The sequence below is a fragment of the Tupaia chinensis genome, unplaced genomic scaffold (assembly GCF_000334495.1).
Source record: "Tupaia chinensis unplaced genomic scaffold, TupChi_1.0 Scaffold147534_1, whole genome shotgun sequence".
NCBI lineage: Eukaryota > Metazoa > Chordata > Mammalia > Scandentia > Tupaiidae > Tupaia > Tupaia belangeri.
Genome location: NW_006207386.1, coordinates 1,730,967 through 1,748,818, shown reverse-complemented (window position 1 = coordinate 1,748,818; position 17,852 = coordinate 1,730,967). Strand labels below are relative to the sequence as shown.

At 40.7% G+C, this 17,852-nt stretch overlaps 1 protein-coding gene across 1 annotated transcript in view; it reads left to right on the top strand.

Annotated features, from left to right (window-relative positions):
* The window catches only part of LOC102498647 (dynein heavy chain 11, axonemal), a gene marked incomplete at its 5' end in the record, with an annotated part of 215,821 nt that overhangs the window by 48,435 nt on the left and 149,534 nt on the right, over positions 1–17,852 (top strand). The window contains 2 exons of the mRNA XM_006169843.2: positions 8,388–8,621; positions 14,667–14,813. Coding sequence (XP_006169905.1) covers positions 8,388–8,621; positions 14,667–14,813 — 381 coding nt within the window. The remainder of the gene's footprint in view (positions 1–8,387; positions 8,622–14,666; positions 14,814–17,852) is intronic.

Genomic DNA, 17,852 nt, shown 5'->3' with positions numbered 1-17,852 from the left:
AAGGTACTTTGATACGCAGTGACCATTGACATCTGCTGGATGCCGCAGGACTTGCATCATCCCACGTCCTGAGGGCTCCCGACAGGTGCTGCCTCTTATCTGGCGGTGTCTGGACGCCTCCTATAGGACGCTGAGTGCCAAAGAGAAATTTTAAAAGCACATTTCCATTTCCAGGGAGCCGATTGATGCCTCGAAAAAAAAATGAGCCAGGTGATTTCATTTCAGTGCAAGGTGCTTATTTAACTTTCCCACCTTCCTAATTTGTTGCCCAGGAGCAATAATTATAACTCAGAGTGCAATGTATCCATGTTCTTCCGAAAAAACACATGCTGCCTTTTTTTTTTTTAGAGAGGTCAAAAGCAACTTTTACATTTTTTTGAATAAGCACTAATTTAATCACTTTCTTAGTCTTAATTTCCTCTGAAGACTGAGACTTACGGACATCCTGAAGGCGCATCTTAATTATTGACCTCATTCGCTGAGTGTAATATACTTACACAAGGTCACTCCCTTTGGCCAAAGAGAAAGGATTCATTAAAGGCAAGCAGTTTGTGTGTATTTACATATCATTGTCCAGCTGTACACACTCAGCACCCAAGGGTATGGCTTGACTGCATCTAAATAAATGTTTGTGCTATTTTTCTGTTACTCAATATTGAACCAAGTGACAGCTGACAAAAAATGACCAAAACAATTTGACACGTAAGTATCACCTGGCATTAAACTGAAGACTTGTATCAACACAAACTGCTGCTCACTGGAGGTTTGGAAGTGGATCTGGGAGGAGGCGTGTATGGAGGGAGAGAAAGGAAAGCCCCTTGGGTATCCCTAGGCATGGGGTTACAGATGTGTAGGAAGCACATTGGCAAGTCCTCGGGTGAGGACATGACTGATGGATGCCTGGGTTTCGGGTAAGAACATTCAAGAAAGAAAATGAAATAAAATGGGGTGTTGAAAGACAAGCAGTATTTTATGGTTTTCAAAGCAAAATAAGACATACTTGGAAGCAGGACCAGGTAAAAGGAGTCATTCTTTCTCTTTTTTTAAGAGGTTTTTGCCTTAGGGTATGTGTGCTCACCAGAGACAGAGACAGACATAGTGAGAGGGAAAGTGAGAAATCATCCCCGGGGGAGGATGGGGGGGAGGTGGCCACATGGCAGTCCCTTTTCCATTCTCTTCCCAGCACCTTGGCCATGCACATACATGCCCCTAGCATGAATTTCAAGCCACCAGGTCTGGGATTTGAACTGCAGTCAGCCATGTGGGAGTCCAAGACATAACTGTGATGCCATTTGCTGGTGTCCTGAAAGGAGTAATTCTTGAAAGTGAAAAAATGAGCTTTCTCAGAAGAATGAGATTTGTGTTTGAGGATGTAGAAAAAGATCTCACAAGATTAAAAGAGTCATCTGTTTCAGGCGCAGTGGCCAATTAGTGAGTTAGAATTCTCTGTCCTCATGCGAAAAGTAATTACACAAGCTCAATGTCATCAATGTTCTTAACAAAATGAATTTCTTCCTCATGCTACCCATTCAATCCAGAATTTGTTGCAGAGTTTGTAAACCTGCAAAGGGCAATTTGCTATCATTTTCCAAACCAGTCATGAGAAATACCTACTCAAAAAAAAGTTTTTAACTTGTATTTAAAGATTTATTTTTCTAGTAGTCTAAAGATTCCTTTATGGAATCTTCATAAAATGTTGAACCAAACATCATTTTGCCAATGATAGCTACATTAGCAGAGTTTCTGTTATATTAATAATTTTAAGTGCAGTTCTTTCTTTGACGTATACATTAGGTTTATTCAATATGAATAAAAAGTTGAAAGATAACCTCATGCAATAGAAATTCTACAAACTTAGGGAAAGTACCCTCTTTTTTTTTTTTTTCTTTTTTTATATAGAGAGATGTTTGCTATAGGGTGCATGTGCTCACCAAAGAGACAGAAAACAGAAAGTGAGAAATCACCCTCCTCCTTGGGGAATGGTCATACCACTATCCCCTCTCCTACATTCTCCTTTTGGGATTTTGACCATGCACGCACACACACCTGGCATGAGTTTTAAGTCACCAGGATCAGGACTCGAACCACAGTTGACTATGTAGGAGTCCAGCAACATAACCATTTCACCTTCTGCTGGTCCTGAAAGTATCTTCTTTCTAAGGAATACTGGAGCCATTTAAAAATACCAAGATGGGGGTCCAGCAGGTGGCATGGTGGTTGAAGCACTGGACACTCCCACATGGCTGATCACCATTCGAGTCTTGGACTTGGTGGCTTGCCTTCTCACTTTCCCCTCTCTGTCTCTGTCATCTCTCTCTGGTCAAGTTAAAATGAATGAATGAATAAATAAGTAATTATTAAAGGAAAAAATACCAAGATGAGGGCCAGCAGATAGAATGGAGGTTAAGGTGCTGGACTCCACATGGCCAACAGCACAGTTCAAGTCTGGAACCTGGCAGCTTGAAAATCATGCCAGGCATGTGTATGTGTGTGCCAAAAATCCCAAAAGGAGAACAGAAGAGAAGGGACTGCAGCATGTCCATCCCCTGGGGGTTGATTTCTCTTTCTCTCTGTTTCTTTCAGGCAGGTGAGTACACATGCCCTATCGCAAAAAAAAAACAAAACAAAAAAGAAACAACTAAGTTAATCTCAAATCTGCCTAAAACTCACATGACTTACTTGTATCTTTAAATGACTGAGAAAGCACCCAACAATAGTTAACATCCTAACCCATTCTTCTTCATTCTGCAGCCCCCCTCTCTCTTTACATGTATCTGTCCATCTTATATTTCATAGTCTGGGCATGTTACGCAGATTTGAAATGGAATTTCAAAAAGTAATAGAATGCTGCTTTCCAGGGTTTTGCACTTTTTATAAACTTTAGGACTCACCTCTGCCTCAAAGGAGTCCTGTATTTCCCAAGATTCTTCTGGACATGCTATTGATATGAAAGTCTATCACCACTCTCAAATTTGTAGTTGGGTGGCTTTTCTCCAGGTGCTGGCTGCCCCAGAACCAGCCACACTCTCTCCTGCCTCATTCTCTGGCTGTAGAAGAGGTGACTGAATGTCATCTTACCTCCTCTCCCCTTCAGTCCTAAAATGCTTCATTGTTCCAGTGTTCTGCCAGAGCATCATTGAAGTCAGCTCTTTCGACAAGAAACTCATTTGAGAAATTGTTTATGCTAGACTTGATCGTACCTTGGACCAGTATCCAAACTCTAAAAGACAAAAAGTAAAAAGCAGAAACAAACTAACCAGAAATGAATTTGCCAGATGAAGTAACAAACTGAAACAAAAAAACCACACACTATAAACTTTGGTGCTGCTTTTAACACTTGCCGCTGCATTGTGTGACAGTAGTAATCTTATTGCGACTGCTATTAGTGCTTCTGCTACTGGATTATCAACAGCAGAACAAATATTAGGTTGTTGGGAAAGTGAGGACAGATTTTTCTGTTTCTATGCAAAAATGCGTCATGACTTTTCAGACACTGCAATTGGTATGCCCTGAATTTGCATTGCATACACAGCTCATCACCAACCTCACAGAGAACCACCTAGTTTCCCTTTTTGCACAGGAGGGGAGAATGGAGGCTGAACTACAGGAAAATGCGAGGCAATACAGCTGTAAGGGACCTGGCTGCATTCTGACACCAGAGCCCAGAGTCTTCACTTTCCTTGACTATTACAAAAATGTTTAGCTATTTTTGGGGGGAAAAAAAAGGAAAAGAAAAGAAACAATAAAAGGAGGGGGTGCAGGTGATGTGGTGGTTAAGACTACGGTTCAAGCCCCAGACCTGGTGGCTTGCTTTCTCACTTTCCCTCCCTCCCTCACTCTGTCCCTCTCTGGTCAAATTTAAATAAATAAATAAATAAATATTAAATAAAATAATTCTTAAAAAGAAAAACAATAAAAGGAGTGATTTTGTGGGCAGGAGGAAATATGGGGGATGTAACCACTTACCCAATTTTTCAGAACCCCAGGTCTCAGGATTCCAATCCTGCCTCCTTGGTGGCCTCTCTAATCTTTTTCTCAGACTGAATCAGCACTTAGAAGAGCTTAGCTTAGGAGAGGTGTTAAAACAAAATGCAGAACTGCACATTTTATTCATTACGAAGTTTCACACTCTCTCCTGCCTCATTCTCTGGCTGTAGAAGAGGTGACTGAATGTCATCTTACCTCCTCTCCCCTTCAGTCCTAAAATGCTTCATTGTTCCAGTGTTCTGCCAGAGCATCATTGAAGTCAGCTCTTTCGACAAGAAACTCATTTGAGAAATTGTTTATGCTAGACTTGATCGTACCTTGGACCAGTATCCAAACTCTAAAAGACAAAAAGTAAAAAGCAGAAACAAACTAACCAGAAATGAATTTGCCAGATGAAGTAACAAACTGAAACAAAAAAACCACACACTATAAACTTTGGTGCTGCTTTTAACACTTGCCGCTGCATTGTGTGACAGTAGTAATCTTATTGCGACTGCTATTAGTGCTTCTGCTACTGGATTATCAACAGCAGAACAAATATTAGGTTGTTGGGAAAGTGAGGACAGATTTTTCTGTTTCTATGCAAAAATGCGTCATGACTTTTCAGACACTGCAATTGGTATGCCCTGAATTTGCATTGCATACACAGCTCATCACCAACCTCACAGAGAACCACCTAGTTTCCCTTTTTGCACAGGAGGGGAGAATGGAGGCTGAACTACAGGAAAATGCGAGGCAATACAGCTGTAAGGGACCTGGCTGCATTCTGACACCAGAGCCCAGAGTCTTCACTTTCCTTGACTATTACAAAAATGTTTAGCTATTTTTGGGGGGAAAAAAAAGGAAAAGAAAAGAAACAATAAAAGGAGGGGGTGCAGGTGATGTGGTGGTTAAGACTACGGTTCAAGCCCCAGACCTGGTGGCTTGCTTTCTCACTTTCCCTCCCTCCCTCACTCTGTCCCTCTCTGGTCAAATTTAAATAAATAAATAAATAAATATTAAATAAAATAATTCTTAAAAAGAAAAACAATAAAAGGAGTGATTTTGTGGGCAGGAGGAAATATGGGGGATGTAACCACTTACCCAATTTTTCAGAACCCCAGGTCTCAGGATTCCAATCCTGCCTCCTTGGTGGCCTCTCTAATCTTTTTCTCAGACTGAATCAGCACTTAGAAGAGCTTAGCTTAGGAGAGGTGTTAAAACAAAATGCAGAACTGCACATTTTATTCATTACGAAGTTTTCTTTATTTAATAAACCACCTGATATCTACAAGTATCAAATTAATATATTCTCTCTCAGCAGACCCCAAAGACTGAAAACTACAAATAGTTTTATAGCTCAGCTGTCTGACATTTAAAAAATAAAATGAATGTGGAAATAATTTCTATGAAAATCTTCGATGATCTCCTGTTGGTAAAGACATTCTTTGTAACAAGGTTCTTCCAAGTTAAGTTTTAAAAAAAGAAAAGAAAAGAAAAATAGTAGATTATTTTCTGTGCCCTCCCTTGACTCTAACACTCTTGAAAATCCAAAATTAATTTCACAGACCAGTATTGCCGTGTATGCTGGTCTTAGGAAGTTATAAAACCCAAAATAACAAGGTAATTGATTTAGTGCTGGCCTCCATGTATTGGTTTACAGTCAACTCTGCTGTCTGGCATTTTCAGCCAGAGGGACGTACTGGGCACTTGCTTGAAAAGCCAGGTGGCTGGAGTACTTGGTGTGATAGCAAAGGCCACTTCCCCTGCCCCTAGAATTGTCATACCAAGTAGCAGAGACTTGTTAATGTTTTTGTGTTTAAAATGAACCAAAAGAGCGCAAATTGAACACTTTTCTCTGACGTGAGGAAAAGGCAGTTTCATCCTCACGTTTGACTGTGCATCAGAGTCAACGTTGTTTTCCACAGTATCTTAGCTGGAAAACCTTGTTTTATGACCATTTGATGCTGGCTGTCTGCGTATCTTTATTTGTGTCTTTATCATGATTGGTTGCTGGATGGCTACAAAATGGCATCACCTGGTTTTCATGAGGTGGCTACATCTAGCGGGAATGCGGTTCTTCTCTCATCTCTCAAAGTGAAACGCACAGCACTGAGAGCTGGTGCTGCCGCTGAGTCTCCTCCCCACTCTCCCCCCACCCCTAAAGAAAACTGGAGATAAATGAATGGCAGAATAAATAATTTATGCTAATGAAATTACTGCAATTAGTAGTTCTACAATGACCCTTTTAAAAGCCACAGCTGTTAATGTCAGGAAGTGCTGTCACTACTGACCTTATCATAAGAGAAAGTGACAAATTGAGAATGCAGGGAAGACCAGTCATCAAAGAGGTCTGTTCTGGAACGATTAGACTTTTCTGAAAAACAGTGTGAATTACAACCAGCTGCTCCCTGGCTCCGCGAGTCTCCCATGCTGTGCCATTTTGTTAAGCCCGATAACAATAGTTATTTTGCCCCATCGAGACAAGTTGTCTCAGGCCACTTCCAGCTCTACCGGAAACCACTTCTTCCATCACCGATTTACAAATGAAACTGTTGTTAAGAGAGCTTTCAGCGCCTCCAAGGAGCCTCCTCATAAGGATCCTGGCTGGGCAGAGGCCAGGGTTGGTTTGGGTTTTTTTTTTTTTTTCCTTGCCTGTAGGGAGGTTTACACTTGGCTAAGGAAATATTTATCTGTATCATAGAACGGTATGTGTGCACTTTTATCCCCATTAAAACAAGACAAGACAGGAGTCTGTGTCTACACATGTTTATATTGAAGTCAGGTTCTTTTTAAAATAAAGCCCCCAAGGGAATGTGATTTAGAAGTTTATAAAAACATTTTTATTTTTCTGAGCCCATTATGCATTAATATATGTGTGTCTCTGACTATTAGAAGCAAAGAGTACTCCCCGATTTTGGAAAGCTGCATGTTACAAACCTTGCTGAGGAACAGTTGTTTTTCACCAACAGGAACTGGCCTGTCTCACCTTGCACCTCTGGTTATAATATTAATGGTGCAGGTTGGAAACGTTTAGCTGCACCACCAGCCACTTGTGCGCAATTTTCCCAGAGAATGCCTGCGCATTATTGACAACACTTTGGTAAATTATGTGTGACTTTCCTAAGAGTTGGTGTAGCTCATTTAATTCATATTAATTGATTTTTAGGCTTCCCTTGATTAATTGAACCTGGTTCATCTTGTACAGAATGCAATAAATAATCATTAAAATGAGGGAGATGTGACTCCACAAATTAAAAAGTTAACTACTTCAGAAGTCATCGAGGACAAAATGGGAAGAATGCCTAGTGGAGGGTTCTATAAATCTTCAAAGGAGAGTTGTTTTCTGTTTCACTTTGTTTTGTTTTCAAATGAGAATAGAAACAAGCATACTAATTTTCTTCCCGAAGCAATGACTTTTATAACCTACCCGGCCAGCTTGTTTTTCTACCACCAATTCTCCTAAAGCTGTGTATTTCTCACTTTCAGCTTTTCATGTTAATGACTTCGCTAGGTTACTACTTCTCTTTGTCTAAAATTTAGTTTGAAAGTTAACACCAAGGGGCTGGCAGGTGGTGTGGTGCTTAAGGTGACAGACTCACACATGACTGACCACAGTTCAAATCTCAGATCTGGCAGCTTGCTCTCACTCTGTCTTTCTGACTCTGTCTCTCTCTGTGGTCAAACTGAAAAATAATAATAATAATAATAATAGTAATTAAAATGGAATAAATCTAAAATTATTTTAAAAAGAAAGAAAGTAACATCAAAAGATACTTCTCAGTGTATTGTGTCTCAGTTTCTTCTTTTTCTCTTTTGCATGCTGGATAGATGAAAATGAAGTTGTGAAAGGCCATGTTTGAATTACACCGTGGCTTTGGGTTTGGTATGTGGAGCACATAAAAATCTTTCGTCCTATTTGGCAAGAAGAGGGTTAGGAAAAACTAAGTGGTTTATTGTGATCTCTCTAATTATGTGGATATCTCTTAAAGATTAAGGAACTTTTGGGATCAGCAGTTAGTGTAATGACTATGTCACTGGACTCCCACGTAGTCAACCGCGGTTCATGTCCCGGACCCTGTGGCTTAAAACTCATGCCGGGCGTGTGTGCGTGCGTGCCTAAGATCCCGAGAGGAGAATGGAGGAGAAGGGATTGCGGTGTGGCTATCCCTTCTGGGTGGGGGGGATTTCTCGCTTTCTGTCTCTCTGTCTCTCTCTGTCTGGCAAGCGCACGCACCCTATGGCAAAAACCTCTCCAAAGGAAAAAATAAAAAAAGATTAAGGAACTTTTTCCTAGGTTCTGTTGTAATTTGTTCTGGCTTTTAGAAAAGAATATTCTCCCATAATTTTGTTGGTTTCTCCTCTAACTTGCATTTTAACTTAAGAGGATTTCATATACATTGCAATGTTTATGTTTTCAGCCACTGCACAAAGATTGTATTAGCCTTTTCATGGCACATGTTCATACCACTGTAAACGAAATGAGTACCAGGTATTACCAGAATGAGAGAAGATTCAACTACACCACCCCAAAGAGTTTCCTAGAACAAATATCACTGTTTAAGAACCTGTTGAAGAAGAAACAAAACGAGGTGTCCCAGAAGAAAGAGCACTTGGTGAATGGGATCCAGAAGCTAAAATCCACAGCCTCTCAGGTATGACTAGGGTATGTTACTGAATCGAAAAATGCGTTCCCTTTAAAATAGTATTTAACCCGCTTATATAAGATCCCTGGTGTTGAAATGTATAGCTCGATGACATAGAGAACACATTGTCACTGCTACATTGTTACCTAGAAAGAATTGTCCAGAGACCAGCAGATGGCGTAATGGTTACATCACTGGATTCCCACACAGCCAGCTGCAGTTTGAGTCCTGGACCCGACAGCTTAATACTCATGTCAGGCATGTGTGCATGTGTGCCCAAGATCCTGAGAGGAGAATGGAGGAGAAGGGATGGTGGCTTGGCCATCCTCCCAGGGGATGATTTCTCACTTTCTGTCTCTGTCAGGTGTCTCTCCAATGAGTGCATGCTCCCTATTGCAAAAATTTCTCTTAAAAGGAATTGTCCAATTATTCAGTCTCAGCTGGTTTGGGGAGAACAGTTCTCCTCTTATTCTGAATCAGTGCAGGGCAGGGTGGGATGTTGAGGGAATAGATATACCTCATTCCCATCTCTTGTCCCTGACTTCTTTGGTGCCCTTGGCTTGTCATGAGGAATTTTGTCATCCTAGCATGGAATTAGTATTCCTTTTGCTTTCAGATTCCCAGCCTTTTAAGATAATTTCTTGGCTCATGACATGGTGAGGTTTCAGGTATACCAATTGGCATCTCTTTTGCTTCTTTCAGTCACCAGGTCTCATAGGTGAAAGTGTCCAGCGTTGTGTTCATCCTCAGTTGTTAGGCTCCTGCCACCTAAAAAGGACTGTATCTTTAACTTGCAGGAATAAACCAGGAGATAATTAGCATAGGATGTCAATCATGTGTGGTGGGTCTGTACATAGATCAGCTAATTAATGTTAAAAACCCATCAAGTGTATGAAGTTTGTGTTACGCCTATAACTTTATATATGAGGCTTAAGGAGCTCAAGATCACAGAGCCAATGAGGTTAGGGTTTGAACCCGGATCTGTATTCCCCTGATCCCCGAGTATTGTCCAGGGTATCATACTGCCTCTCTGTGAACCGTAGAAAGAGATTAGAATGAGAGCATATAGGGACTCAAGAGAGGAGGCCCGTCTTTCTCAGGGTCAGCCAGGCCCTAAAGCTGGAATGAAAATGAAATAAAGAGGGACCACCAGTTAGTGTAATGGCTATGTCGCTAGACTCCCACGTGGTCGACTGCGGTTCGAGTCCTGGACCTGGTGGCTTAAATTCACGCCAGGCACATGTGCATGCGTGCCCAAGATCCTGAGAGGAGAATGGAGGAGAAGGGATTGCGGCGTGGCCATCCCCCCTGGGGGGTGATTTCTCGCTTTCTGTCTCTCTGTCTCTCTCTTTCTGTCTGTCAGGTGAGCAAACCCATCCTATAGCAAAAACCTGTCAAAAAAAAAAAAAAAAAAGAAAAGAAAATGAATAAATAAAATTATACCAGTGGGTATCTCAAAACCAGAAACACTGGTGGCCTTCTCAGAGTATTGTCTTCAGATTAAACTCTCATGCTTTTCAAGGGATTGGGCCAGTTTTTCCTAAAATAAGATAACACTTGGTTGGGAGAGCATATATTGTTACCTTTTCTTTTTTTTTAAAGAATTATTTATTTAATTTTATTATTAATTTCCAATTTAATTTTATTATTAATTTGCAGTTTTCTACAGGGCACACGCTCTCACCACAGACACAGAGAGAGAGAAGGCAAGCCACCTGGTCCTGGACTTGAACTGCAATCAGCCATGTAGGAGTCCAACATCTTAACCACCACACCATCTGCCAACATTTTGCATTGAAGGGCTCTTTAGCAGTCCTTCAAGTACCCTGTGGCTAAAGCACCACTTCCCTCTTTCTGCCTTTGTTTCATGTGCCAGAAATGGCTTTTTGCTGGAACATTGTGATCTGTACTAAGCAGTGATTAGATGGACACAACTGGGAAAGAGAAACCAGAGTGAGGAGGTTTCCAGGACAGTTGAAATCAAGTAATGTAAAGAATGGTTGCAGATAACATGACCAGATTTTGTTCATCCTCTCCTTCCCTTTCAAGGATCATCTTACTGGGAACCAGCAGTTAGCGTAATGGCTATGTCGCTGGACTCCAACGTAGTTGACCGTGGTTCGTGTCCCGGACCTGGTGGCTTAAAAAAACCCCTCCAAAAAAAAAAAAAAAAAAGGATAATCTTACTTCATATACACTCTATCTTCCATTCTTTTTTGCTCATCTCTCTCTCTGTTCTTCCCTCTACCTGTCTTCATAGTCCATCTCACTTAAGTCATGACCTTTTCCCTAGTACAGATTTTTCCCAGGAGTCCTGTTTTCACAGGAGTCCAGCAATTCCACAGAGCTGGATATCCATGCCATGTTGAGTTCAGAGATGATGAGGAAGGGGCTCTGTGTCACAAAGCACTTAGAGCCCTTGGAATGGAAGTCCCAAACTGAACCTGTTGCCTCTGCCCCAGAAGTCACTCAAACTCATCTGGCAATACTGATGGGACAGCTGTTGGCAAAGACAGAGCCTCTGCGATCCTTAAAGAGTCATCTTCTTAAATGACAGAGCCCAAAGCAAGTACAGTGGCATTTTGGCTTGTTCCAGTGGCAGCACCAGCATCCCAGTCAAAGGGTTTGAAAAGAAGGAAAGAGATTTCTTTTTTTTTTTTTTGGAGAGGTTTTTGCTATAGGGCGCATGTGCTTGCCAGACACAGAGAGAGAGACATAGAGACAGAAAGCAAGAAATCACCCCCCAGAGGGTATGGTCACGCCGCAATCCCTTCTCCTCCACTCTCCTCTCGGGATCTTGGGCACACACACACACACGCCTGGCGTGAGTTTTAAGCCACCGGGTCTGGGACACAAACCACAGTCGACTACGTGGGAATCCAGCGACATAGCCATTACACTAACTGCTGGTTCCTGAGATTCTGATTTCTTAATAAGCATCTCATTGATGAGTCAGAAGGCAGGAGGAGAGGCAGGGGGAACCAATTCACTGTGTCTTCCAAGTACAGGGTTGACTTTTGCCCCCTCAGCAAAACACATGGTAAAAATTCTGTAAAGATGTATGAAGTCTTGATTAAAGGATTGCAGGCTATTTCATTAGATATTTGTACGTGGAATGGTTGGAATATTTAACAGGTAGTGAAAGTTTTGAACATAAATTTATTATGAAAGGAAGAATGATTTTCTATGTGGAGAAGTGGAAAACTCTTGAGTTTAACATCAAAATGTATATGAAGCAAAATGCCTTCCACTAAGACGGTGTATCCTCTGTGGGTCTGCCTTCAGAAATTCCACAGAGCTGGATATCCATGCCATTTGAAAGGTACGTGTTGGGCCAGCAGGTAGTGTGGAGGGTGAGGTGACTGGATCCTTTGTGGCCAACTGCACGGCTTGAACTCCTGACCTGGTAGCTTGAAGAAGACACCAAGTATGTGTGTGTGTATGCCCCAAATTCCGAGAGGACAGTGGAGGTGAAGGGATTGTGACGTGGCCATCCCTTGGGGGATGATTTCTCACTTTCTTTCTCTGTGTCTCTCTCTGTATCTCTCTGTATCTCTCTCTCTGTCTCTTTCTAAGGATGCCTATACCCTATAGCAAAACTAAAAATTAAAAACATAAGAAATATAAGTGTCAGAGCCAGCAGGTGGTGTGGTGGTTAAGGTTGCTAGACTCCCACATGGCCGACTGCAACTGGAGTCCTGGATCTGGTGGCTTTCTCACTCTCTCTCTCTCTTGCCATCCTTCTCTGTTCAAATTAAAATAAATAAATGAAGTTAAATAAAATAATTATTTAAATAAAAAATAAATAGAGGGCCAACAGGTCACATGGTGGTTAAAGGCACTGGACTCCCACATAGCCAACCATGGTTCGAGTCCCAGACCTGGAGGCTTGCTTTCTCACTTCCCCTTTCTCTCTCTCTCTCTCTCTGTTCTCTCTGTGTTTCTCTCTCTGGAAATATTTTTAAAAAGAGAAAGAAATGTAAGTGTCTAAACTGTAGTGATGCTCATTCATTACTATAAAGCCCTCTGACAGACAGCTAACCCTCTCCGTAGATATCAGCCGAGGTCATCACAGATAGCCGTAGTGATCTTTATAGATACAGACTTGCATCCAAGGCTTGAGTCACTTTTGATACTTCAGAGCTAGCGTTTTTCTTAGAAACTAAACAACTGAAGTTAGGGCTGGAAATAAGTTTCTTCCTAGTTTTCTAGGTGATTCTTTTAACTGTGACCTTATAGAAGCCCACTTTCACATGGCCACAAAGAACAGAGAAGCAAATGTCACTATGCAATTTTACCCTGGATTCATAGACAGGCTAAAAAACCAGACTTAGCTTACACTCTACAGATATAAGCAGCAGTCATAGCAGTAGTCGTGCTTTTCAAGTGGAGTGTAAATACCCTGTCATCACAGGGTTGAGTCACAAGCTTACTTAGATACAGTAGTTAGATGTTGTTCCATGAGATGAAACCACAAATGTATCTTTAGCAATTGAATCAAAATAGATATGGTTAATTATTCTTTGCATGATAATATTTATGAGGAGACTGCAAAAAGTTTGTGACAAAAGGAATTAAAGCAGGTGGCATGGTGCTTAAGGCACCGAACTCCCACACAGGTGCCTATGGTTCGAGTCCTGGACCTAGCAGCTTGATTTCTCATTTTCCCTCTCTTTCTTTGTCTCACTCTAGTTAATTATTTTTAAATGATGAATAAAATTTAAATAATTCTTTTAAAAAATAAAGCATGAGTTCATTTTGGTATAAAAAGTTTTGAAATTCATTCATAGTCTTTTATACTTTTCATGAAGCTTTTGAAGACTCTCATATACATCTGGAAAATAAGTGGAATGGATAGCTAACTATCCTGATTCCATGTAGTTCTGAGAACAGAGTCATGTTTTTCTTACTGGCACTTCACTACTTTCCTTTACATAAACATGACCCTCAAACTTAGGAACCTAGTGGTACCTTCTAAATCTAATGAAATCCCAACTGAAAAATGGGCAACTCACTCTTTGCAGAGATTGAATTTGTCTGTTTCCAGAGCTGAATGAGGTTGTTTAGTGGTGGGCTGGTGGGAGGGATCTGCATCTGTGATGCTCTGGCATACCCTACTGATAGCCCAGGAAACACATGTAGCTTGCCTTTCTTTTCTTTTTTTTTTTTGGAGAGGTTTTTGCTATAGGGCGTGTGCGCTCACCAGACAGACAGAGAGAGATAGACAGAAAGTGAGAAATCACCCCCCCATCCCCCCAGGGTGATGGCCATGCTGCAGTCCCTTCTCCTCCATTCTCCTCTTGGGAACTTGGGCATGCACGCACATGTGCCCAGTGCAAGTTTTAAGCCACTGGGTCCGGGACTCAAACCGCAGTCGACTACATGGGAGTCCAGTGACATAGCCATTACGCTAGCTGCTGGTCCCGAGCTTGCCTTTCTTAGTAGGTAGTAAGTTAAATGTTGGGTTATCTGCATGTACATCAATTAAATATCATAAGAGGTGAACTGATCAAGAAGGCCATCTTGTATTTTGTGGGAAAAAGGTAAGACCCATCAGTGGGCATTTTGATTTACAGCCAGTTAATCAGCAGAGAGGAGCAAGTGTTCATGTCTTCAATGTAAATATTCAAAGTCTTCAGCAATTTTCTGTTGGAGCATACAGGGCATGACTTCTCATGCTTGTCACCAAGCATGTCTTACATGACCTCTGGTCCTTGGAGCCTAAACTGTGTAGGCAGAGAAGCAGAGGAGTATGGAGTGACATGAGACCTCTATTGGTTTGTCCCAGACTGCACAGACTAAGGAGAATAAACATCTAGTTAGTACAGACACAAATTTATGTTTCTCACAAAACCACTGGAAAATATTTCTCTCGTGTGGGGGGAAAAAAGGAGGGAGGCTCTATTTTTGCAAGTAGGACTACAGTAAAATCGGGTTAAAACAGGTGCAAGATATAAATTGTTCAGGATCCCTGAATTTATTCTAAAAAACATGCTCTCTCTGCTATTTGTTGTTATCAATGCAAGTTACTTCAGAATAATGATTTTCCTTTAGGTGGGAGGTCTAAAAGCCAGACTTGCCTCTCAAGAAGCTGAGTTGCAACTGAGAAATCATGATGCAGAGGCTCTGATCACCAAGATAGGGCTTCAGACGGAGAGAGTGAGCCGGGAAAAGGCCATCGCGGATGCTGAGGAGCAAAAGGTCAGGCTAATTCCACCATTCAGAGTGCTGGGCTATATTTAGCACAAAATAAACCTTTGTAGGTGAACAATTTGGAACAACTTCCTCTCCAGGGAGCATAAAGTCTAAAGAATTATTATAGCTACACATGTAACAGCATTTCACACCATGATTACCACTTGACCTTTCTTTACATTATGCATTTTCCCAACCTTTTAGCTCTTTTAATGATATGAAAGAACAATAAATACTGAGCTCATTCAAGCATATAATGGATGTGGATCTTGAACATCAGGCCTATTTGTAATACAGTAAAGGTCAGGAAGTCACCTCTGAGGTTTCTAAAGGTTTTCAGTTTTTAGGCAAATTGAACAACTCAATTGTTAACAAAGCCCATTCCATCACTCTGCAAGATGGTTTTCAAATTTTGCATTTTAATAATACAACTGGAGTTGATTATTAAGTCCTAAGCTGAATTTGTTCTTTTTTATTTGATTGCGGCCCTGGTATTTTGTATTATGTTTTATCGTTGGAAACAATTATTTTTAAGATTATATAGATTCTGCTTTCTTTGTACTCAGGTTTCCAGCAATTCTGAAATAAATACAACTTCTCTAGTCATCTCTTGCTAAAACCTCAGCTACAAATGGAAGATTTTTTGATATCTTATCTCCACCCTAAAAAAATGGCAAATTAAGCAGAGATAGTTAATAAATATCTGATTACAATTGAATGAATGTATGTGTATGAGGTAAAAAAAATTCTTATTTTAGATAATAGATTATAATCAGAATCTAGTTAATAAAAATTGGAAATTACAAGCACTCTCAAAACCTTGAATCAGTAGCCATTATGCCAATATTCTTGCCTTTTTTAAAAGTTTATTTTATAAGTGAGAGAGACAGAGAGAAAGAGACAGCACCTCCAGTATGGTCTCCACTCCTGGCCCCAGCCTGCCCTGGATCATGGGCACTTGTGTTCCCAGTATACTCAAGTCTCTGCATGTAAACCTGCAACCTTCTTAAGTAGGTTAACCTCATAGAATATTGCATTTTAACACTGTAACACCATTCCACCCCTAATTCTTGCATTTTAAGATTCCAAAAAATATTTGAGTTTTTCTGTGGTATTGCCAGCCATTCATATACAATTGAGGATCTTTTTCTCTGGATTTATATATATTGAGCATGTTTCCTTGCACAATTAAAGACTTGAAAAATATATTTAAAATTAAAACTCTAAACAGTTTTTGAAAATAATTTAGGGTGGGACTGATAGGTGGGATGGTGGTTAAGAGTGTTGGACTCACACATGACTGACCATGGTTCAAGTCTGGGACCTGACGGCTTGCTTTCTCTCTCTCTTGCTCTTGCTCTGTCCCTCTCTAGTCAAATTAAAATAAATAAATAAAGATAAATAAAATAATTATTAAAAGAATTAAATAATTTAGGGCATATTCTACGTTGAAGATACAGCATATTCAGCATGAGCAATGGGCGTGTAATTCCTAATACTGACAATAAACATTTCCATCAGGTTTCAGATAAGTAGAGAATTTCCTTAAAAATATATTACTTATTAAGCAATTAGGTGTGATGCATGGTATAATTATTATAGACCAGTTCTACCCAGGGGACATTTCTCAAGAACTAGACAAATATGTGATATTCTAGTAATTATTGTGTCGTAACCCATCACCACATATGCCTTTTGTACTCAAAGGTATTTTCACGTTTTTGCATGTAAATCCCTAAGGCAAAATTATCCTCGTAAAGGTAGGAAAAAAATGTTTTAGCAAATTAAAATTCATTGACAGGTTTTTTCATGAAGTTCTTCAAATATGAAAAAGATGCATAATTTTTTTTAATTGCCAAAGAGTGTGTATACTCTACAGAGAGAGAGGGAGAAAGCACCCCTGCCCCCACAATCCAATAGGGTATGTCACATCACAATCCCTTCTCCTCCATTTCTCCATCTTTTGGAACTTTGAGCATACGTGTTTTTTTAAGTAGCTGGGTTTGGGACTTGAACCTCTGTCAACTGCTTGTGATCCAGCTCCCTTAATGACTGGGTACAAAGACAGTTCACATACTATTCTGTATATCTAATCCATAACAAGACATAAAATCAACACTTACAAATATTTTCAGAATATCTATATGGCTTAATTTAATTATAACTAAGTATTTACTGAGCACCTACTTCTTTTTCACCTAGCACTTTTCTATGTTTATGGGGTATATTTGATAAGCAAGGTGCCCTCATGTAGCTTACATTATAATGGAAAAGACTGGCAGGAGACAAGTAACACACTGAGAAAGTATTTTGAGTTAGTGATGAGTGCTCTGATGAAACTCTAATAAAGAGATGTGATGGTGAAATAAACTTAAATTGAGTGGTCATGGAAAGAAGGTCTGTTAAGCTATGTAGAGTTGAGAAGTTAAACACCTGTGTACATCCAGTGGGCTCACATTTGTCATATGTTTAGCAATGTCTAGATGCTATATGTTTACTAATGGGATATTATAGAAGCTCAGACATGATAACCCAAACTATGATCTCTTGACATGCTTGGTATTTTTGAGCTGAAGAAGATAGAAGAACCTCAGAGGTGTGAAGGTATCTCACTTTCTTCTGCCCTCCTGCCTCCCACCCCTCCTCTTCCCCAAAGCAAGCCATAAAACCTAGGAAGGTTGGGACCAGCAGTTAGCATAATGGCTATGTCGCTGGACTCCCCCATAGTCGACCGCAGTTTGCATTCCGGACCTGGTGGCTTAAACTCACGCCGGGCGCGTGTGCGTGTGTGCCCAAGATCCCGAGAGGAGAATGGAGGAGAAGGGATTGTGGCATGGCCATTCCCCCTGGGGAGGTGATTTCTCGCTCTCTGTCTCTCTGTCTCTCTCCGTCTGTCTGGCGAGCGCACGCGCCCTATAGCAAAAACCTCTCAAAAAAAATAAAAATAAAAATAACCTAGGAAGGTCACTTTGACCTCCCTCCCCTAGACATAGACTAGCAGCCCCTCCTGTGATGAGTGTTTCACTCTAGATCCAGAGGACAGGA